The 24,507-nt window shown below is 41.4% G+C and overlaps 1 protein-coding gene across 1 annotated transcript in view; it reads right to left on the reverse strand.

The window, feature by feature from the left end:
* The window catches only part of kcnab1a (potassium voltage-gated channel subfamily A regulatory beta subunit 1a), a 207,758-nt gene that overhangs the window by 5,517 nt on the left and 177,734 nt on the right, over positions 1 to 24,507 (reverse strand). The window contains exons 9-12 of the mRNA XM_048542486.2: positions 15,650 to 15,735; positions 14,120 to 14,240; positions 11,683 to 11,777; positions 8,058 to 8,178 (exon numbers count right to left, since the gene is read on the reverse strand). Coding sequence (XP_048398443.1) covers positions 8,058 to 8,178; positions 11,683 to 11,777; positions 14,120 to 14,240; positions 15,650 to 15,735 — 423 coding nt within the window. The remainder of the gene's footprint in view (positions 1 to 8,057; positions 8,179 to 11,682; positions 11,778 to 14,119; positions 14,241 to 15,649; positions 15,736 to 24,507) is intronic.

The following is a 24,507-nucleotide window of genomic DNA, read 5'->3' on the forward strand; positions in this document are numbered from 1 at the left end:
CGGATCGTTATTGGATATATCATTGGATTTCAATTCTGTTTTTCATGGGATGTTGGTATTACTCACCAGGCAGAATTTGTTGCTCATTCCTCATGGCCTTTGAGCTGAACAGCTTGCTGGATCAGAGGCCAGTTAAGAGTTAACCATATTTCTGTGGGTCACATAAGCTAGAACACGTAAGAACGTACAATTTCCTTTCCTAACAGAGAGAGGAATCTGCGAACCTGACCTGCTCTGAACCTTAATAATAAAATGTGAGGCTGGATGAACACAGCAGGCCAAGCAGCATCTCAGGAGCACAAAAGCTGACGTTTCGGGCCTAGACCCTTCATCAGAGAGGGGGATGGGGGGAGGGAACTGGAATAAATAGGGAGAGAGGGGGAGGCGGACCGAAGATGGAGAGTAAAGAAGATAGGTGGAGAGGGTGTAGGTGGGGAGGTAGGGAGGGGATAGGTCAGTCCAGGGAAGACGGACAGGTCAAGGAGGTGGGATGAGGTTAGTAGGTAGCTGGGGGTGCGGCTTGGGGTGGGAGGAAGGGATGGGTGAGAGGAAGAACCGGTTAGGGAGGCAGAGACAGGTTGGACTGGTTTTGGGATGCAGTGGGTGGGGGGGGGGAAGAGCTGGGCTGGTTGTGTGGTGCAGTGGGGGGAGGGGATGAACTGGGCTGGTTTAGGGATGCAGTGGGGGAAGGGGAGATTTTGAAACTGGTGAAGTCCACATTGATACCATATGGCTGCAGGGTTCCCAGGCGGAATATGAGTTGCTGTTCCTGCAACCTTCGGGTGGCATCATTGTGGCAGTGCAGGAGGCCCATGATGGACATGTCATCAAGAGAATGGGAGGGGGAGTGGAAATGGTTTGCGACTGGGAGGTGCAGTTGTTTGTTGCGAACTGAGCGGAGGTGTTCTGCAAAGCGGAAACCAAAACCAGCCCAACCTGTCTCTGCCTCCCTAACCGGTTCTTCCTCTCACCCATCCCTTCCTCCCACCCCAAGCCGCACCCCCAGCTACCTACTAACCTCATCCCACCTCCTTGACCTGTCCGTCTTCCCTGGACTGACCTATCCCCTCCCTACCTCCCCACCTACACCCTCTCCACCTATCTTCTTTACTCTCCATCTTCGGTCCGCCTCCCCCTCTCTCCCTATTTATTCCAGTTCCCTCCCCCCATCCCCCTCTCTGATGAAGGGTCTAGGCCCGAAACGTCAGCTTTTGTGCTCCTGAGATGCTGCTTGGCCTGCTGTGTTCATCCAGCCTCACATTTTATTATCTTGGAATCTCCAGCATCTGCAGTTCCCATTATCTCTGCTCTGAACCTTATCTGCCTGCTAGGTTTTTGTATAGCCACTAGATGGAGAACTTTGTCACAACAAAGATCTTTGAGCTTAAGGGTTGAAGTAAGATGGCTCCTTTTTTGCTGCTGAAGTGGCTGTAATGTCAGTCATTTTGAATACATTCTCAGCTAGGACCACCATTTTATCCAATTTATGTTTGTTAGTCTAAAGAAGTTGGAGACCCCTGGGAAGCTGGGCAATTGAGTGATACACTGAAATACATTAAAATTTGGAAACAAGCCATTCAACCTAACAGTTTGTGCTGGTTATTATCCTGCAAATATTACTTGTCATATATACTTAACCTGCAGCCATATTATTTCCATCTCATTTTCTTCATTCACTGTTCAATCTAATCTTGAACATAACATTGTTACTATTCTAACCCTGGCCTGGTTGTGAATTTCAAAGGCTCACAACATTAAACAAGGATGATTTGCTCGCTGTTCTAACTCTCTTACTTTTAATATTGCTGTTCTGGCGTTTCATCAGCATTTTTAAATTAGTGTACCAATCCCTCTACTCTGTCACAGCACCAAATGTGCTGGTGTTGAATGTAAAATCGATGTTGTTATTCATTAATGAAAATGTAATGTCTCACACTTCATGATATTGACTTCAACCCTCAACTGTTTAATCCTTTTACCATTTTATCCTGTCGGAATTTCTTTGGTCTTCTTAAGAATTAAACTTTATTGTTCTGTTACATTTTAATACTGTTCCCTCACCTTTTTCCAAATCATTAATGTACAAATTTAACAAAAGCAGCTTCTGAACTGAACTCTGCAAACATCACTATCCATTTCACATCATTCTAGAAAAACTGCCTGAGACTATGACCCAAGATAACAAAGTGTGGGGCTGGATGAACACAGCAGTCCAAGCAGAATCTCAGGAGCACAAAAGCTGACGTTTCGGGCCTAGACCCTTCATCAGAGGCTTGGCCTGATGTGTTCATCCAGTCCCACACTTTGTTATCTTGGATTCTCCAGCATCTGCAGTTCCTATTATCGCTGAGACTATGACCCTCTATCTTTCCTCTGTCTTACCAATTTTCAATCCAGTTTGTTATAGTTCTGTTAATTTGATATTCTTTGCATTACCCGATGTTTTCACATTTGGTGCCACGATAATTACCCCTAGGGTGAATGTGTTCAACTGTTGAATGTGTAGGAAAGAGTATTCACAAATCCCTAATGGGCTTGAACTGTGTACATTAATAACACCTCAGGGTCTGTGGTAGCTGTACACTGATCCTGACAGTGTAGGGCCATGCACACGTTGATTCCTGGCTGACTAGAGGAGGGTGTACAGAGGTCCCTGGAAATCTAGGGGTGTGAATGCACTGATCCCAGGAATCTAGAAGCAGAGATATGTTGATCCCTGGTAATCTAGGGGTAGGGATACACTAATCTTTCTCAGAATGTACACATCACTAGATTGATCCTTGGTAGTTTAGGGCTGAGTATACATGGATCCTGAGCTGTTTAGAGGTTTACATGCAAACTGATTCCTAATAGACTGGAACCATATGCACTGATTCTTAACAGTCTAGGAATGAATGTACACTGATTATAGAAGAATGCCCATGTGCAAAAATGGCTATTTGGCCCATCAAGTCTGCACTGACTATCCAAACAGTATCCTACCCAGTCCCCTCCCAATCCCCCATAACATCACATGAGGTTTTTCCATAGCTAACCTACCTAGCCTGCACATTTCTGGACACTATGGACAACATTTTTTTTTAAGCATGCCAAATCCACCTAACCTGAACATCTTTGAACTGTAGGAGGAAACTTGAGTGCCTGGAGATGCAGGGAGAATGTGCAAACACTATATAGACAGTTACCCAGGGCTGGAATCAAACCCGGATCCCTGGCGCTGTAAGGCAGCAGTGCTAACCACAGAACTACTGTGAATGTATACTGATCCCTGACAGTCTCAGACTATGTGCACTGATGCCCCTTGGTCTAAGGTTGAATGTACAGGGTCTTTGACAGTCTAGAATGAGACTTTTACTGGTTCTTGGTCAGAATGCTAATCCTGACAATCTGTGGATAAGAGTGCTTTGGTTCCCAGTGGTCTGTGGGTGGGTGTACACTGATTCTTGATAGTTTAGGGGTGGGCATGCACTAATCCTGGCCATCTATGGGTATGGATACACTGATCCCCTGCAGTGGAGGAATGGGCATGTCTGGGGTGGATGTATACCGATCCTCACCAGTATAGGTGAGAGCGTGCACTGAGGCTGTGCAGCCGAGGGGTTGGTGTGCACTATTGTCATGAGTCCAGGAGTATGAATCTGCTGGTTTCCCCATTATCCAGTTCTAAGCAGATGTGCAGTTCCTAGCAGTTTGGTTGTGGCGTGGGTAATTTGTCTGATTTCTAATAGTGTGACTTTGAGCTCAAAGGCATTAATATTTGGGTGTTTTGAATTTGCTGGCCCAATAACCCCTTGTGGCAGATTAACCATAATATTTGGTTTCATACATGCTAACCTGGTCAGGACACAGTAAAAGAGTGATCAGAGATAATAGGAACTGCAGATGCTGGAGAATCTGAGATAACCAAGTATGGAGCTGGATGAACACAGCAGGCCAAGCAGCATCTCAGGAGCACAAAAGCTGACATTTCGGCCTAGACCCTTCATCAGAAAAAGGGGATGGGAGAAGGTTCTGAAATAAATAGGGAGAGAGGGGGAGGCGGACCGAAGATGGATAGAGGAGAAGATAGCTGGAGAGGAGAGTATAGGTGGGGAGGTGGGGAGCGGATAGGTCAGTCCAGGGAGGATGGACAGGTCAAGGGGGCGGGATGAGGTCAGTAGGGAGGAAATGGAGGTGCGGCTTGAGGTGGGAGTATGGCATAGGTGAGAGGAAGAACAGGTTAGGGAGGCGGGGACGAGCTGGGCTGGTTTTGGGATGCAGTGGGGGGAGGGGAGATTTTGAAGCTTGTGAAATCCAATTTGATATCATTGGGCTGCAGGGTTCCCAAGCGGAATATGAGTTGCTGTTCCTGCAACCTTCGGGTGGCATCGTTTTGGCACTGCAGGAGGCCCAGGATGGACATGTTGTCTGAGGAATGGGAGAGGGAGTTAAAATGGTTCGCGACTAGGAGGTGCAGTTATTTATTGCGAACTGAGCGGAGGTGTTCTGCAAAGCGGTCTCCAAGCCTCCGCTTGGTTTCCCCAATGTGGAGGAAGCCAGAACAGGTACAGCGGATACAACGCATCATCCTCCGACACTTTTGCTGTCATCAATCCGACCCCACCACCAAAGACATTTTTCCATCTCTGCCCTTGTCTGCCTTCCAGAGGGACCACTCTCTCCGTGACTCCCTTGTACACTCCACACTCCCCTCCAACCCCAACATACCTGGCACTTGCCCCCGCACCTCCTCCCTCACCCACATCCCAGGCCCCGAGAAGACTTTCCACATCAAGCAGATGTTCACCTGCACATCTGCCAATGTGGTATACTGCATCCGCTGTACCCGTTGTGGCTTCCTCTACATTGGGGAAACCAAGCGGAGGCTTGGGGACCGCTTTGCAGAACACCTATGCTCAGTTCACAATAAACAACTGCACCTCTCAGTTGCGAACCATTTTAACTCCCCCTCCCATTCCTTGGACAACATGTCCATCCTGGGCCTTCTGCAGTGCCATAATGATGCCACCCGAAGGTTGCAGGAACAGCAACTCATATTCCGCTTGGGAACCCTGCAGCCCAATGATATTAATGTGGATTTCACAAGCTTCAAAATCTCCCTTCCCCCACTGCATCCCAAAACCAGCCCAGCTCATCCCCGCCTCCCCAAACTGTTCTCCCTCTCACCTATCCCCTCCTCCCACCTCAAGCCGCACCTGCATTTCCTCCCTACTGACCTCATCCCACCTCCCTTGACCTGTCCGTCCTCCCCGGACTGACCTATCCCCTCCCTACCTCCCCACCTATACTCCCCTCTATCCATCTTCGGTCTGTCTCCCCCTCTCTCCTTATTTATTTCAGAACCCTCTCCCCATCCCCCTTTTCTGATGAAGGGTCTAGGCCCGAAACCTCAGCTTTTGTGCTCCTGAAATGCTGCTTGGCCTGCTGTGTTCATCCAGCTCCACACTTTGTTATCCAGGACACAGTAAAACCTGTGTCAGGAACTAATGGAAGAAGATGAAGGCCTCATGAAGATTCCCATTGTCATTTCTTCTTGGCTTTTAATTCATTCATAGCATGATGGTGTCACTGGTTGGGCCAGTATTTATTACCTAATCTTCTAAGGGGCAGCTAGGGTTGGGAAATAAATATTGGCCCAGCGACACTCACACCCTATGAAAGAAGCATACTCATGTGAGAGATAAAGCATTTACTAGACTGTCATTAAAAAATCAAATGGATACTCTGCTTCTATCTTGAGATACAGACCATGGTAGGTCCCACTGGGGATCAAGGTCCTTTGACCTTGTTGTCTGGGGCATAGGGTTCTATGGAGTCTTCAGTCATGGTATTGGTATAGGACAGCAAAATGAAACTAAGCTGCAATATTAGCCTTCATAGGTACCCATTTGGGTGGAGCATAAGTTGCTTCCACTCTGGTTTGATGGGTTTTATGATGAATGATAAACCCAGTGCATGATCTGCAGATTTTGCACCACGCTAGGTGTTGATGGAATAGTCAAGCAGAAAAGGAGTTTTGGAGGTTCATGTGCTCTTCTCCAATTCGTCGATTTTGCTTCTACATTTCCCCAATGAAGTTTTTGAAAGTGTTCTGTGTAGAACAGCTATTTCTTGAGACCACTCTCAGTCTTGTGCATTACATGCCCCACACAGCACAGCTGGTTTTGAACAATTAGTACCTGGACATGAGCAAATTGGCATGGGATAGAATGTTGCATTTACAGCCTTTCTGCTATGAGATATGGAGGATGTTACGAATGCACTGCTAGTGCTATATCACTGCTTTCAGCTGCCAGCTGATTTCATCCAAGTCTGGGAAGCAAAGAGGAGTGGGGGATTAGTGTTTCCTATTTAACCAGTCTCAAGTTTGAGATCCCTGCTCTTGAACGCATTTTTTCCTTTGGCTGCCAAAGACTGATTTGTTACACTGTACACACTGATGAATTTGATCATCTACACATGTCTTTGACAAGGTCAGGTTTGTAAGATGTGGAAAATGATCCACATTTTCCAGCATTGAAGGCATACAACTTTAAACATCAGACTGTACATGCAAACAAGGGGCAGGATATATCAGCCAGTCAGCACCTCAGACTTGCTCCACTCATCTGATTGTTATCCCAAATCCATATTCCTGTTCATCCCTTGGTAACCTCTCACCGCTTGCTTACCAAGACTCTACCATAGCAAAATGAAGCCACCATAGCTCACCCATCCCTTCCTCCCACCCGAAGCCGCACCCCCATCTACCTACTAACCTCATCCCACCTCCTTGACCTGTCCGTCTTCCCTGGACTGACCTATCCCCTCCCTACCTCCCCACCTATACTCTCTCCACCTATCTTCATTACTCTCCATCTTCGGTCCGCCTCCCCCTCTCTCCCTATTTATTTCAGTTCCCTCTCCCCATCCCCCTCTCTGATGAAGGGTCTAGGCCCGAAACGTCAGCTTTTGTGCTCCTGAGATGCTGCTTGGCCTGCTGTGTTCATCCAGCCTCACATTTTATTACCCCACCATAGAAATGTTTTGATTTTAACATTAAAATTGATACATTTCCAACTCATTAGCAAATAATATATTCCTAGTTCAAAAAAAACAGAAGTAGAAAAATGGCATTGGGATTTTCATACAAGTTATGTTAACATGCATTTTTCCACATCCAAATGGCACAACTTAGCAACTCCATGCTCTCTGAGTTCTACTCACAGGAATACTTCATCCTTTCATGGAGTCGCTGTCCTGCAGCCCTTATTATCTACACACAGGCACTCTCCTCTTTCCATCCTCACCTTTATAGAATAGTTAAGATGGCGTTCCTTTTTTCCCCACAAAATAGGTCTGACTTTCTTTCCACTCACTCACTCCAAGAGATCAGTCTGACACTTTCTTCCCCACTTCCACTCATTTAATGTTGGATTTCTCTCCCTTCCCCATCCATTCCAAGATTCTTACTTATTTCTGAGCCATGCCATCATCCAAAGTTTCACTCTTCTCTCATTTATTATCATGGATTTGCCCCTTTCACCTATTATCATTCATTGCCATCTCTTTCACATTCATCTGTTTCCCCAGCCACCAACCTTCCAAATCATTTGTTGTCTCCACACCTCTCTTGTTGCTAAGTCCTGTCAGACTATATTAAACTCACTACCTGCTACATATTGCTTCTGCTGCACAGGTAGAAATGGATAAACTTGTAATTGCAAAACCTTCCACATGCAGACTGCAGTGGTTAATTAATCTCTGCCTCAGCGCATGCATGAGCATACAGCAATCCAGTCTGATACCTTAGAAGCCTGATTTGGCTCGAGGGACTGATCTGCAGCAATTTTTGTTGATACTGTTCACATATATGTGTATTGCTAACAGAAAGTGTGTGCTATTTTGATCAATTAAATATTAGTCAAGCTGAGGTTTACTAGTCAACTGCAGTATCTTAGTTTTGGGGTCAAACAAGTTCTTACATATTTCACTCAATACTACTAATTATAATTTGCCACCTTCAGTCAGAGCCGTAATAAGTATGTTATTTCTGGATGTTGTAGAATTGTTCTCACCTATTGCTAACTGGGGTAATGTGCAGCTCAGCCGCTCCACAATTGGACTGAGATCCTTTAGCTTTGCCTGCTGTCTTCTTCCTTCTTCACTGATAATTTTGTCCTTTAACCACTGATAACACTAAAAACAAAGCACAATTTTCGTGTAAATATGATGTAATTGAAGATTTTCAATAATTTGAACATTTGTCTAATTGCAGTAGTAACTGCATTTCAAATGAAATCTATTGGTCTTGAAGCACTTCTAGAAATATCCTGAGAATGCAATAACTGCAAATTGTTATTTAGATGATTTAATTAACATATTCTTTCCAAATTATTTCAATATATGCACCTGAATGTCAACTAGAGATCTTTTAAGTGTTTTAATGATTCATGAGGTCTCAAGTATTTCTGATGCCAATGTCCTATTGAACACACATAATAATTTTATATAGTGTTGTACAATATATTAGATACAATTTTAGAAAATTCTATTTTTAACCTCTTTCCTGCTGAACACAAAATATTCCCTGTAAAACCCTCACGTTATACAGGCAATATGCCATTTCTTCACATCCCAGCAACAAATCTTCACTGGCTTAATGGTAATATGACATTATTCATTTTGTCATTAATTCTGATGTGCTTCTTCATCCTTATGTTTAGAACAAAACTCCTGTTGGCTTCAGAGACTGTAATGGTGAATACTGTATATTATCATTGGGTGTAACAGGAATATTTCTAAGTTTGTGTTTGTTGCTGAGCAGGTTTGAGTCAGTTATGTAAGATTTCTGTCCACTGGGATAAATCCCCCTGGCTAGATGCAGCAGTTGTCAGCTGAAGAATTACAGCAGCAATAGGATCACAAGGAATAGAGGTTTCTGAGAGAACTACTTTTCAAGTGCTAGAAGCTTTCATGCTGAAGAGACAGAGGCTGAAAGTCTGAAGTTCTTGGTGAAGTCAGAAGAACGTTGCCTTTCATTACTAGAATAGCTGGAGAGATGATAGAGACCATCAAGGGAATTACAATTGAAGAACAGAACTGGTGCTGTCAGTAGGTTTATGGTAGAATCAGAAGAAGGATTAAAGATGCACAGTGGACATAGCAGCCCTCATCGGAGGTCAGTGCGACTAAGGGACCACAAAATGGAACCAATCTGTTGCACAGTTAAAAAGAAAGAGTACAAAGCTAATGAACAGGTGTAATGCCAAGTATCAACACCAGTCATGCAGTTTGAATATCATAAGTGCTTATAGGGTTTTTGTGTTGCACTGGTAATACTCTGGGCTAGAAAGTCTGGTTCACGATGTAACACGGCTAAACAGATTAATTATAAATGTCTACAAAGAGTATTGGATGACTGTAGAGTGTTGTTAAAGCGCTTGCTGATTTTTCATTGTATTTATTTTATTCTTTTTATAACTATTCTAGTCTGCAGCTTGAACTGGGAACTGTGAGCTAAAGGTGATTTTTGAACTATGGGTAACAGTTTATGTTATTACAGAACACAGACCAAACAAGCTTTTGTCTATTCATGAGGCCAGGCCTAGAAGTTAAATGCAGGATTAGTTCCTGATCAAAGGGTTTTGCAGGTGCTTCATTATTAGGGAACAACACTATGTTTAAACAGAGTGTAGAAGTTGGCTGTTATTGAGGCCAGAACCTGGGAATTTGTTACAGTAAGTCTAGAAAAGACCTTGTGCTTAAGCAGAGGGCAGATGTTGAACGATAAATGGCACCTTGTGGAGGAGATGATTAGTTGTTAGGAATTGTTCAGAGTCTGAACTGGGGTTTGGAGTAGGCTTTCTGTGGGAAAATTAATCTGGCTGTTGATACTACAGGATGAAAATTTCGGAGCTCCCTGCCTAACGTTCCATGAGTAACTTCTGGAAGGTTAGAGAGTAGAAAACTAAGTTATTGTATTACTGCCTTTAACTGAATGAACTGTGAAATACCTTGAGGCATTTTGTGGCATCAGAGACATTATATAAATACAAACTACTGTATGTGCAGTATAAATATCTGAACTGATGGCTGTGAATGTGAGAGCAAGTGACAGTCTCTTCTTTTGTCTTCCTTTTCCTCCTCATGCTCATCTACCAATGTCTTGGGGATTTTTTGGGGATCTGAAAGGAGAAAGGAAGGGCTATGGAACAGGGACGTGAGGATTAGGAGGCAGCATGAGAAATGTATGTTTATGCCATGTGCAGATTGCAATTCAGAACTGTTTGTGAGAATGAAGCGTATATGGGATATGAGAAAATGGATTATATAAGGTGATAGTATTATCTTCAATAGTTTAAACCCTGATTCTGATAACGACCTCAGTCATGGCTGCACCAGTGGTGGAGAACAACAGATCCTCCATGGAGGCAAAGGCTATGCAGCTGTGTTGGTGTTGTTTGTGGATTTATGCCTCCTTATCCAGCAAGATAGAGGAAGGTGTATTACTGAGTGAGGTGTAACCTGTTTTCATGACGTGGCTGGCTTGTTTGACCAGCTGGCGGTCTGAACAAACTGAGAGAAGTGGAGGTGAGGCTTGCAGCAGTGCGTGAGGGTGAAGTGAAACTATGAATATGACGTCTGACTCATGACCGATACAGATTATTGGTAGGTGAGTGTTGAATTGAGGAGTGTTTAAAGCTAGAAGTTACGTTGTGTAATGTACCATTTAAAAGTGAGTTCACCGAAATGACCACTCGTGATGCTATTAGACAACATGTGGCATTTAGCTCTTCACGGCTACAGTATCTTAATTGTCTACGATGGTGATTACTGCAATTGCTTTCTCAGAGCTGTGAGGATACAGAACATCTCTGCTTGTCTTACCTGTTGCACCTGTGCTCAGTTTGTGAAATTTAAGTGCTCTCTGCTTTATTGCACCAATCATAAATCTCCTTTTACCCACTTCAGGCAGGGTGTACTCTGCCTTTAAAAGTTTTAGTCCGACTTAAAGTGATATTGGCCTCATACAAATCTCAGCAACTTGCTGAGAACTGCAGCTGTTCAACAGTGTGGTAAGTGCTGAGCTCCACATTACTAACACTTAAAGAGCACACAGTTTGAAATTTGTGTTGCCTGTATTGAAGAAATGACGTCTGGATGGCAGGAAAGAATGGAAAAAGTAGTAAGAGAAAAGATTTTGAGAAAAAAAAAGTGGTCCCTGTTCCTTAAAGATGTTGCTTGTCTTGGGGGCTTCAAGTGACAGGTGTTTTATGTACTTTCTGCCATCATAACATTTCTGTAATTATATTCATCCAATGAACACCAATGATTTGGAGTAATTTGATTTGCACAATAAGTGAACAGCTAAGTGAACCTGCGAACCATTAACTAATTATTTTGTGTCAAAAAACAAATATTTATATAAGTCACCTTGCATTACACATTCCACAAACCCTGTACCATAACATGCACTAATATCTCCTTAATTATCTGAGAGAAAAACTTGCGTGCATACTGTCATAAGAAAGTTAGCACTTAATACCATCAAGTGAAAATGTGAAAAATAGCAAGAACAGTCACCACCGTTACCTGGAAACTTCAATTAAAACATCACTAGCATCAGAGATAATAAGAAACGTATGAAAAGCAAAGCAACGCTTCACTCTGTGTTTCAACAAAGGACCCAATTGGTTTTACCTTTAATGAAGCCCTTGAACTGTCTGGTACTCCAATATCATACTTCCCACTGATGATTCCACAGGCAAGGGGAGACCAGGTCATTGCCCCAACTCCTGCAAAAACAAATACAACTAAAAATGAGAAAACACCAGTCAACGCAATCCATTGGCAAAACAGAAAATGCAGTTGCTTCGATATGAATGAAAATACATAAAGAATTGCATCAGTTGAGGTAAGTATCTATAATGCTGCTGTGAATGTGGCCTCAAACCAGAAACAGTTGTCTGCTTAAACACTGAGGAAAAAAACAATGTTAATTAAAACCTGAAGACCAAAGTAATAAGGCATTCTTAGGAATAAGCGAATATATAAACTATCAAGGTGAAGTTCTACAGACTGTTTGTTAGGAATTTTACTTGTTCCATTCCTCTGAAAGAGGTAACCCTATTCCTTAAATACAAAAAGAGCGGGTGAAAGTCAAACTGGTGCCTGACATATTTTGGTTCCAATGGCCCATTAATCTGAGGTGAACTGACATAGCTGTTTAAGGAATGTGAAACTGAATGAAATAAATTCTTCTAGCATGTACTCCCCAGATTGTTTAGTAAACTTGAGCATATTTTTGAAAAAAATCAAGAATATATAAGCTGCATGTTAGCTCTTAGTGTTTTTTCTGTGATAGTTAAATGGTTAGAAAATTTTCTGTTTAAGCTTCATATTATATAACTAGGTAATAGAATATAGCAGTTATTTGGCTTATAGTAGAAGATACTGTTACAAGATCCTGGATGCAAATTATATTAACAGGACAGCAAGCACTGTAAAGATATAATCATAGAGCCAGTTAAGTATTTCTCGAACTGGTTGAATATGCAATAAGTTTGTATTGGAGCATCGTGCAGCATTCCTCATTGGCTAGATTTTTAAATTTGGAACCAATTTGCCAACCTATTTGCTGGAAGTGAGAGCCTGTAATAGCAATAATTAGAGTAGCACACTATCTGGGACCTAATTAAATAACAGGATAGAATGTTTTCACAATCATTGAAAGTAAAAGATTAAGAAATAGACTGAGGAAAGACTGAAAAAGAGAGTGAACTAGAGTAGATTAATTGAAAAACAAATCAGGTGGAGACTGAAAAATAACTAAATAAAGATTGGATTATTAAGTGAAGAAAAGATTGTAAAAAATAGTAATTTTTTACAATTTTAAAATTTCCAAAAACAATATACCAGCTGAAGCAATGGGTTTCTAATTTTAATTTTTTTTTCATTTTCTAGGTAATAGCCCTCCCTCTAATTATGAAAAGCAATGCAAATCATCACTGAACAACTCCCACTTAAATGGCTTAGGGTGATGCATCAGCAGATGATGAGCAAATGACACTTCTTCAAACAGAGCACACAAAATGAAAGAATGAATGAAAAGTGTACTTACTCAATTAATTACTAGGCTTAATTTTCCAAATACCATAAAATGCAACTACATCATGAAAATTATAGAGAGGTTAAGAGTGAGAAACTATTTTCACAAAGCTAATGACATAACAGTGCAAATTGTGGCTATCCATAATTCATAAAATATTTTTTCCTTGTGGCCAGTAGTTAGCTGATTTACATACTAATAGTGGAATCATCCAGACACCATTATTTCTCTTCTTTCTAAGTCAATAACTAAGTTTGTGCTGCCAGTTGTGGTCATGATAATGATAAACAGTTGGAGTGTAGATATTTGCACGAGCCTTCACTACAGAGGATGCAGGTAGCATCTGGGAAATGGTTGTAAATCAGGAAATGAAAGGGAGAGAGGAACTCAAGAAAATTACAATAAATTAATGACACTGAGTTGGCAAGTCCCAAGGTCCTAATGGATTTCATCCTAGCATTTTAAAAGAAGTAGCCAATGAAACAGTTGATGCTTTGGTTTTAATTTTCCAAGTTAAATTTGGAAATGATAATTTTCATTACATTTAGGGAAGGGATTCTTGTTGAAACAGATTCTAGTTGATTGTTGCTGATTCACGGCATAACTGCATTTTATTTACAATGGCAAATTACCTTTCCGCCCTCGATATGGCTCCAACAAAATGGTTTGGGGTTTGGCAAAGCAACATGCCAAGCAGCAATTTAAAATTATGTGGCTGCCTGCTTGCCTGAATTCTTATCCCATATTGGGATCAAATTCTTGCCTATTCAATCAGCCACTGTTGAAACAAAACCTCTCTCTTCAATGTTCAGAATCTGGTATATTAGACCATAAGATGTAGGAGGAGAATTAAGGCATTCAGCCCATTGAGCCTGCTTCGGCATTCAATGAGTTAATGGTTGATCTGATAACCCTCAAATCCTCTCTATACCTTTACCCCTTACCTCTTGAATCCCTTGCTGATCACCTTCAATCTCATCGATTATATCCTGGCAGAACCATTAAACTAACTATAGTGTAGATACTCACCAATTTTGTGATAAAGCTCAGGGAGTTGGACCTCAATTTTCTCCCTCTGGAAAATATGATATTCTGCTTGCTCACAGATTGGAGGGATCAAATTGAACTGTCTTGCTACTGAGTAGGCCTCCTGAGGAAAATCAGTAAAAGGCAGACCGTCAAAAAGATGAAAATCAGAGCCTAATAATGAGACAAAAAACGAAGTGACTATCCTGGTCAATGCATGGCTTTTATCAGAAACATTAAAAAAACCCAGGGTAGATGGAGCTGTGATAGGGTAAGTGAAATGAAAATCAAGCTATTATTCACTTGTATGCAATGTATTACCATTTGTTGTTATCAGCCAATTGTGGGTACTATTCTCCTATTAATAATTCTAAAATCAATAAGAGGAATCATTTCCTTTCCTGGCTTTGTTAATGAAGAAATTGTCATTGAAGAATGATCTTTAATGTAAGAAATGCATATCAATGATGTTAATAATACAAGCAATCAGGGTTCACAGCCTCCTTCAGATGATTTGCATGTCAACAGAAATACAGGTTTCTACCAATATTCCATCAGAGTGCCAGTGGAAATTACAGTCAAACTCCCAACCTGCATTTTTCTTTCAGGTGGATGTAGATTTATACCACTTGCTACTTCTGCATTGTATATATTTTTATTTTTACAAAATATTGCCTTGGCCATATGGCCAGTGTATTCAACTGTTTGATTTTAGCATACCATTGTTTGGTGGTTAAGTTGCTAGCCCCAGAAATAAGTCAACAGAGTACTAACAGTTTGGAGCTCACTTAAATTGTTTATCCAGTCTGGTAATGGAATCACAGCATCCCCACAGTGTAGAAAGAGGCCATTCAGTCGATGAAGTCTGCACCAAACCTCCAGTGAGCATCCTGCCCAGAGCAAACCCTCTACACCGCGCAGTCCCTGTAACTACATATTTACCACAGCTAATCCACCTAGTCTGCATATCTCTGGACACTATGGGGCAATTTAGTATGGACAGTCCACCTAACCTGCACATCTTTGGACCTTGGGAGGAAACTGTAGCAGCCAGTGGTAACTCACAAAGACATGGGAGAACGTGCAAGCTCTCACCCATGACCAGAATCAAACCCAGATCCCCGTCACTGTGAGGGTGCAGTGCTAATTACTGAGTCACCATGCCAAATAGCTTTTTTCTAACAATGAAAAGTCAATATCCTGAAATAACACTGTAACATGAATAGATAACAAATATTTACCCTGTCGACTAAAAGGAATTGTGTGAGAGGATAGGTATTTCTAATGTAACCAAGAAAGGTATTCAAACCAGTTTATAATTCCAAAGCATTCTTCAGATAAATACCAGTTAAAATTTAAGGAGATTTTTCTTCTACACAATAGTGACATTTGAGATTCGAATTCTCCAATTAAATAACATATATCAATTCAAATTGTCACTTCTTTCTGAAGATAGTAAATGACTATTTAGATGCTTAAAAGTGTATATTGTACAGTTAGTATCATTCTAATAAATTGCAGAAAGATGGATACCATAATCTCCATGGCACTCCAACGGGATGTTCCCCAATACATGGCCATTCCTTGGTTTATCACGTAAGTCATTGCCCGGACAATCTCTACATGACATTTGGGATTGGCGGAGGCGATGGTAGTGGAAGGTAAACAAAAAGTAGACATTAGTTCTCCACTCTTTGCAATACATGAAATGTGCCATTTGACGCAACAATAATTTTGGAGTTGATAGCGGCCTAAATATAAAATGCATAATAAGCTTCATAAATTAAATAAGACAATACTAAACTGTCCTTATCCTTTGCTTCAAAGTGTTTAATGCATGATCAATTTGGTCACAGGTCTCATTGTCTTTCAGACAACTCAGGCTGATTTTCCCTCTATCAAACTTGACCCCTCCACTGTCCCTTATATAATGCTGTTGACATTGTAACCATAATCACACTAGTTCAATATATTACATTCTAGGATTTAAAATTACAGCACATTGTAAGTGAGGGAAATATATATCTCATTTACTAATCAAAATCAATTTCCTAGTGACAGTATATTACAGATAATGCCATACTGCTAGGAAAAAAAAATGACCGTAGCTGGAGACAGAAATGACCAATGAATTTTCTGATTTGTTTCCAGTTTTTTTAACATGGTTCAAATCCTGTCCTTAATGAATAACGCACTAGCTGTGAGTTGAAATGACATTCACAGCAAGAAGGGGGAAATTGACAGATGATTTTAGGTGAGCAGTTATGTACAGTTGAAGAGGTAATATGAGCACTGCCTTCTTGACCTGTGCTATATTTTCTTCAGTATTACATTCATTGCCTGTATAATTGCTACTAGTACAAGATCACTATCAGGTCTTGATTTTTTGTTCTTATGGAGAATATTTGCATCACGGCAGACAGTGTAGACAAGGATTCCAAGTCCTAACCCCAAACCTGATATCTCATTTTTGCGAGAGCAGGAACGTGTAGCTGGGCTGTAGTTTGCATATGTATAGTTGCTGAAAGCAGCAGTTATTTAAATAACCAGATAAGAGCAGGCTTGTTTTCACTGCATTTACTTTGAATAGCCAGGGTCCCCTTTGGAAAGTTAAGGTACCCTGTGAATGGATTCAAGGCACCTTTGATGGAGATAAGGCATCTTCTGGTGCACAGAAGGTAACATTTGGGATTGCGAAAAAGCATAAAAAGTGCACAAACTCATTAGGAATGGCAATGTTATCAAAGAACCGACCCTCACTATCCCCATCCTGCCCCCATCAATTATAAAGTAATGCCAGTTATTTCACATAAAATGATTACAGGTTTTGTGCTGGTTACTGATTTCCTAAATATCATTTTGATGACGCGCTACCCATTGACAGACAGTTTCAACTATTTATTGAATGAAATATTTGTTGACATAATAGGGCAAGCACTTGAGAGACTGCGCTTCAAAGAAATGTTTGTTTTCATAAGGAATTAGTTGAAGCATTTCTATGTATTGGATTTTTTTTGTATCTATATGTTTTCAAAAGTGATAATCTCAAAAAGGCTGACAACTCTAGTTCCTATCAGGATATATGTCTTCAATGCATAACAGGTGAGTGATCATGGAGGGTGGTGAGTAAGGGTATGAGTTGACACTGACTTTGTACATGGTTACAAAGGGCCTTGGGCTGAGTGGGGTATATGGTGTATGAGGTCCATGAGATATGTGTCAATTGATGTTTGTGTGTCATGGCGTTTTGTGTAAAATATGGTAGGAGATGCCAGAGCAGTTAGCTAAGATTGATGTGGAGGTGCCAGTGTTGGACTGGGGTGGAACAAGTTAGAAGTCACATGACACCAGGTTATAGTCCAACAGGTTTATTTGAAATCACATGCTTACGAAGCTCTGCTCCCTCGTCAGGCTGGCTAGAAGGGCATAGAATGGTACAGAGGGTAAAAGGGGGGATGAATACAGGTACAGGTATTGGTTGGCACAAACAGAGCAAGGAGAATGGGGTAAGGGGGAAATTAGGAAGAATATGTTATATTTTAAAACGCTGAGCACATTTGCTAGAGCTCCAAGGCAAACTTTTACCCAACCCACTTTGTGAACTGACAGTCTCTTAGGCTTTTTCTGGTTATCCAGGCCTGAACCTCAATCCAGCCCAGCCCACTGGTCTGAGGTTCGGCATTTGCAGGTGACCATTTCTAGACGGCAAATTTGTAGAACCAAAATTTCTCCCAACTCTACACACAACCCAAGATAAAAAAAGTGGTCCCAGTTTGAAACAAAAGGTATAAAATGGTGATTACAATTAAAATATTTTCAAGTACTAGAAATGAATAAATTATACTATTTTAACATGAACAACAGGTAAAACAAAATATTATCCTCAAAGTCTTGTCTGTCCGTTCCAGCATTTTATGTAGGCTTTGTGGATGTCATGGAAACTCATTAAGGAGCAGTGAAATCTTCCAATGTTTGGGCAATGGTCTTCCTTCAACTGTTTCTAGAAAAAAGTAACTGATGATAAAATAAGTAAAATTGCTTCCACATTGCTATTCTGTTGTTATCGGCTACTGTTAATTGTGGATTTAATACCACAAAACATTTCTGAGAGACATGCTTAGGCAGAGAAATTGCGACATCAGTAGTATGGAGCGTTTGGGTGAGTAGGAGCATGTGAGGGAAGATGCTGCATGTAATTCTGAGAGTGGTAGAGCATGAGCCTTGGTAGGTTGTGGATAGAATGAGTGTGAGCTCACAGGATGAAGACGGTGGCACTTACCCTGGTCGAGTGGAGAACTGAACTACTTGCAGCATTTTTGGACATTGCTATGGATAACTGACCCTGGTGACCATGAGCCATGCTGGCAGGGCCTGGTGGTGTGGCCTCCTGTGCACCATTTTATCCACCAGAACCTCCAGCTCCCTGCCTGCAAAGGAGGCCACCAATTTGCCTGTATCTGCCATTTACAGCCAGGTAGTCTGTAGACATATACGGCAGCACAGGAATGCCAGCATTAAGCTGAGTGCCCAATGATATCTTAAGTATGGTGCCAACACAACTGATGCTGGGAAATCTGGGCAGTGAATGTGCTTTTGGCTATGGCACATGGCAGAATCAAGCTAGCATTGTATAAGACGGGAGCCATAGGGATGGGGTAGGTCATTAATGAGGTGCAATTATGGCAATAACCTGAGAAAATTCCTTGGACCTCATAGAGGGAAACTCTGCATAAACTTGATGAAAATGGCACTGCCAAAATATGGTAAGATTCATCCTCACTTGCTTGCAATTTGTTAAGTCAGAGCTTGCTAAATCATTAAAGCCACTAGGAAGTGCACCTCCTTCAGACAAAAATGCTTAACCATTCTCAAGGAAGTTTATGTACCTTAGGCTAAAAACTATTTCCAAGATAGCAAGAACTGCAGATGCTGGAGTCAGAGATAACAAAGTGTGGAGCTGCAGGAACACAACAGGCCAGGCAGCATCAGAGGAGCAGGAAAGCTGACACTTCGGGTTGGATTTTCTGAAGGAGAGTCCTGACCTGAAATGTCAACTTTCCTGTTCCTGTGAAGCTACCTGACCTGCTGTGTTCCTCCACTCCTCAGTGTTATCTAGAAACTATTTCCAGCTGTTTTCTGGATAATCCAGCTACTGACACTACAAAGCTGCCCCATAGCAGGAATATCAGGTATGTGGATGTTGTTGTGTGCACACTGGCTCACTGTATGAGCTGCTCTTCATGATAAAGTTTGCTACAAACATCCCCTTTAAATGTGTATATCGACACAGCCTACTTTGACAACTGTAAGAGGAGAGATTTCTTTTTAGACCAGGAAATGGCTTTCTGTCTATTATTGAATGCTACTTCTGCTGTTTTGCGTACATGTTAACCTGAGCTGTTGCTTTACCAGGTTAGCACCTTACTTTTTAGGTACTGGCACATCCTCCTGCACTCTTATTGACCCAACGTTGACGATGCCCTGGCTTGATGGCAATGGTGTGGAAGGAATACAGCAGGCCAATCAGTTCAAGTTTACAGTTGACAATCCTGAGTATGATATGTCAGTCCATTGCTTCAGCTCAAGAACGGCACTCCTAATTTTGGCACAAGCCCCCAGATATTGATGAGGAAGTCTTTGCAGGATGGATGGGGTCAATGTGTCTTTGTTTCTGCTGCCCAGGTTGTTGTGTTGTCAAAGCTCCCAACAAAACTTGAGCAGCTGCTAAAATATCCAACTCATCGTGGTGTCAAGCCAAAGGCAATTCCTCATACTGTACTTATGAAAGAGGAATGTAACCTTCTTTTTGCATCATATAAGAGCAACTTTTATGTCAGCGTGAAAATGAAACAAACAGTTATAGAAATTCACTTCTGAATCAAACTTTGGGATTTTACTGTAATACATAGAGTCATAGGGTAATACAGCGCAGAAGAGGCCCTTCAGCCCATTGAGTCTGCACCAACATAACTACCTCAAAAAGTCTGCAAATCCAAACTTCCTGCACTTGTCCCATATTCTTGAACATTATGATATTTCATGTGTTCATCCAAATAGTTTTTAAAGGTTGCGAAGTTTCCAGCCTCCACGACCTTCCCAGGCCCTGCATTTCAGATTTCCAACACTCGCTGAGTGAAAAGGTTTTTTTCTCAAATCCCCTGTGAATTTCCTGCTCCTTAACCTAAAACTGTACTGTCTCATGATTGACCCCTCAACCAAGGGGAATAGCTGTACCCTACTGCCCCTGTTCATATGCCTAATTATCTTATACACCCAATCATGACCCCCCTCAGTCTAATCTGCTCTAGAGGAAACAACCCAAGCCTATCTTGTCCTCTTTATAGGTCAATTGCTCCATCCCAGGCAACATCCTGAAAAGAGTCCTCCGTACCCCATCTAATGCTATCACATTCTTTCTGTAGTGAGGTGATCAGAACTGAAAAAATTGGTGAAAACTAATGTTGGACCCTACAGTCAAAAACAGTTGAATTTATTTTGGGGAAACAAAGAAATGGTTGATGAACTAAATTCATACTTTGCTTCTATCTTCATAAATGTACCAGAAATGATGGCAAACACAGGGTTTAGTAAGAGAGAGAAACTGAAACAAATCTGTATTAGTGAGAAAAGGTGTTGAACAACTTGATGTGATTGAATGCTGATAAATTCCCAGAGTACTTGAGGAAGTGGCCCTAGAAATAATGGATGTATTAGTTATTTGCACTATGATCTGAAATGGCACAGTTTGCACCAGTTAGGCCAACAGGATGAGAAGAAATGACTTGTGGATGTTTTCATTTATGTTCTCTGAGTTATGAAGGGCACTCAATTTGTTGTATTTTGGAGAAAAAATTGATTTTGCTTGGGGAACAAGAACAGTTTGCACTTTCGAACCATTCTCACATGGTTTATGCATGGGTGAAAATTACAGTACAATTTAGTGTCCAAGTATGCTACAGACTGCTGTAAACACGTAAATAAATAAACACTTCCCTGTGCACTTTGCAATTTTCTTGATCTGCTTTATGTTATTTGTATGAGCGCCGATTCTAAACTGCATTAATTTTAGTTTGATAATGTCTTCAACACAGAAAGTTTTCATAGTCTCCCAATGACTGATTATCTGATTCCCCGTCCTTAACTTCTTCTCGTATGATTAAAGATAAAAGTTTCTGAGGATAACTGGGAATAAAAGCTTAAGCTCAGACAGGGTATGAAACAGAGAAAGGAGCACAACTGAACAGGCTAAGAATCCCCATACACACTCGTCAAAAGAAGAGAAATATATTAAAATAATACATAAATACATTTATCCTGACCATTATTTGAACGTTAAAAGGGTTATTGCCTTTAAAGAGGAATACCATGTTTTCTACAATTGCCATGAGTTATTTTTAACAAAGGCAGTCCTGGAGAATAGCACAACTAAAGCTGAAACAAATATAGAAAATGCAGGAGAGGTCTGGCAGCATTTGTGAGAGAGAAACAGAGTTAAAGTTTTGAGTTTAATACAACTCTTCTTTAGAATCCAGAATGATTTTGCCGTTCTGTATATGTGGCCTGGGCCACTGTGAGATCCCGGTCCTCGGTGTCTGTATTTTCTGCAGCAGTCACCCACCTTTCCTTCGGCACTGCTGGTGGTAAAAATTGGCAGCCACTAATTGGCTGGCATCTGTTGGGGCATGGGGCCTTAAACACACTGTCCCCACCCCAGGTTTCTATTCCTGGGAAAAAGGCCAATTATAGTTTGAGATTGCTCATTGTTCCCAGGGTCTTTCCCAAAGCATGCAAGGCAACCAGTTATACTGGTCTAACTCATTTTGTATACTTGAAAATGGAGCTCCAGTATGACCAGTATGTCCATATCCAAATAATACCAGTATTTTACTGGGTTTTCTCTCTGAGCCATCACCTCAAACTGAATGTGCCCCCTACTGCATCACTGCAGTTCAGCGACTCCTTTGACACATGGACACTAAACAGGCACATTCTTTAAGATTCAAAAATATGTAATTAAATGTTTTTATAAGTGTGAAAAAATTACACCACGGCTGTGTCACAATTTGTTGCTTTGGTTTACTCGCCACTTTTGAAATTATATTTCTCTAAACCGATAGTTTAGAATGTTTTGCACTTCAGTAAATTTGTGATTCTTGTTCACTGGAAGTATGTTTTGGAAATCTGGCTGTATGCACATGATCTACTGAGTAATAGATGAACAAATCTTGTGTACTTTACAGCCAAGTTTTCATTAAGAGCTGCAGGGAGGTGAAAGTACCAGGAAGAAACTAGAAGTTGGAAAATTATCCATGAGCATTCTTAGAACTTTGCATGGGAACTTTGGGCTCCTGTCTTTTTCTTTAGAAAGTTACAACTTCTTCATAAGAACTGTCCACACATCAACAATCAAGGCATTGCAATGAAGTGTAAAACCAACAAATCAACTTCAGGGGCTTAGTCCATTAGAGGAAATCATTACAGAGGCTCTATGGAATTGAAGAGATCATGAAAAATAATGGTCAGGTAAACTTCAAAAGCTAATAGACCGTAACTATTTTGTGAGGTTATATCACTATGGTGATTTCAAAATGGTAGTTCCCTAGTTTTACAGAGTGATTAACACAATGTAAAAACGTCCCTGTGGATATGCTGATGTTGTCTTATGATATCAGCTGGCTGTAGCTGGCTTCTAGATATATTTGTGCATATGCATGTTTTGTGTGCAACCTGGAACTGGGAGATTATGCCAAGGCTGCTAATGGGCCTGTTTTCTACCCTCACCTACTCCTCATCCAAGTTCCAGGCCATCCAGGCACTCGCACCACAGATCCCACTCAAGTTAATATGAGTGATGGATGTCATGTTGTGAGGCCTTTGAAAGACATCTGTAGCAGGGAGGGCTTCAGTTCATCTGAGAACCCTGTCAAAGGGAGTGTTAGTCTTTTCTCCACTCCCAACATCACCTGAAATAAAGTCATGGGGTCATGAAGAAATACAGCACAGAAACAGACTCTTCAGTCTAGCTCATCAATTCCAACCAGATATCCAAAATAAACCTAGTCCCACTTGTCAGTATTTGTCCCATATCCACCTAAACTCTTCCTATTCATATACCCATCCAGATGCCTTTTAAGTATTGTAATTGTACGAGCCTCCACCATTTAATCTGGCAGCTCACTCCTTACACATACCACCCTCTGTGTGAAAAAGTTGATTCCTTCGGTTCTTTTTAAATCTTTCCCAGCCCATCGTAAACCTATGCCCTCTAGTTTTGGACTCCCCCAACTGGGGAAAAGACCTGTGTATTTACCCTATCCATGCCTCTCCTGATTTTATGAACCTCTATAAGGTCACCCTTCAGCCTCTGACGCCCTAGCAAAGGTAGCTCCAGTCTGTTTAGCCTCTCCCTATAGGTCAAACCCTCCAAGCTTGGCCTAACCAATGTCTTGTACAGCTGCAAAATGACCTCCCAATTCCTACACTTAACTCACTGACTAGTAAAAGCAAGACGCCTTCTTCACTATCCTATCCATCTGCAAGTCCACTTTCAGGGAACTATGAACATGCACTCCAAAATCTCATTGTTCAGCAACACCATCCAGGTCCTTACCATTAAGTGTATAAGTCCTGCCCTATTTTCCTTTCCAAAATGCAGCACTTCAAATTTATCTAAATTAAACTCCATCTGCCACTCCTCAGCCCATTGGTCCATCTGATCAAGCTCCTGTTGTACTCTGAGTTAGATTTCTTTGCTGTCCACTACATCTCCTGTTTTGGTGTCATCTGCAAACTTACTAAGCATACCTCCTACATTCATATCCAAATCATTTATGTAAATAACGAAAAGCAGTGGACCTAGCACCGATTCTTTTGGCACACTGCTGGTCACAGGCCTCCAATCTGAAAAGCAACCCTCCACCACCAACCTCTGTCTTCTACCTTTGAGCCAGTTCTGTATCCAAATGGCTAGTTCTTCAGGTATTCCATTTGATCTAATCTTGTGAACCAGTCTAGCATGACGAACTTTGTTGAATGCCTTACTGAAGCCCATACACATCATGTGCACTGCTCTTCCCTCATTAATCCTCTTCATTACTTCTTTAAAAAAAAAGCTCAATTAAGTTACTGAGACACAATTTCCCATGCACAAATCCATGTTCCTAATCAGTCCTTGCCTTCCCAAATACATGTAAATCCCTTCCCTCAGGATTTCCTTCAACAATTTGCCCATTACTGACGTCAGACCCTCCAGTCTGTAGTTCCCTGGCTTCTCCTTACCACCTTTCTTAAATAGTGGCACCACATTAGCCAATCTCCAGTCTTTCAACACCTCACCTGCAGCTATAGATCTGTCAGTACCTGTCAATATCCCAGCAAGGGGCCTCCCAATC

Source organism: Stegostoma tigrinum, chromosome 14, assembly GCF_030684315.1.
Source record: "Stegostoma tigrinum isolate sSteTig4 chromosome 14, sSteTig4.hap1, whole genome shotgun sequence".
Lineage (NCBI taxonomy): Eukaryota > Metazoa > Chordata > Chondrichthyes > Orectolobiformes > Stegostomatidae > Stegostoma > Stegostoma tigrinum.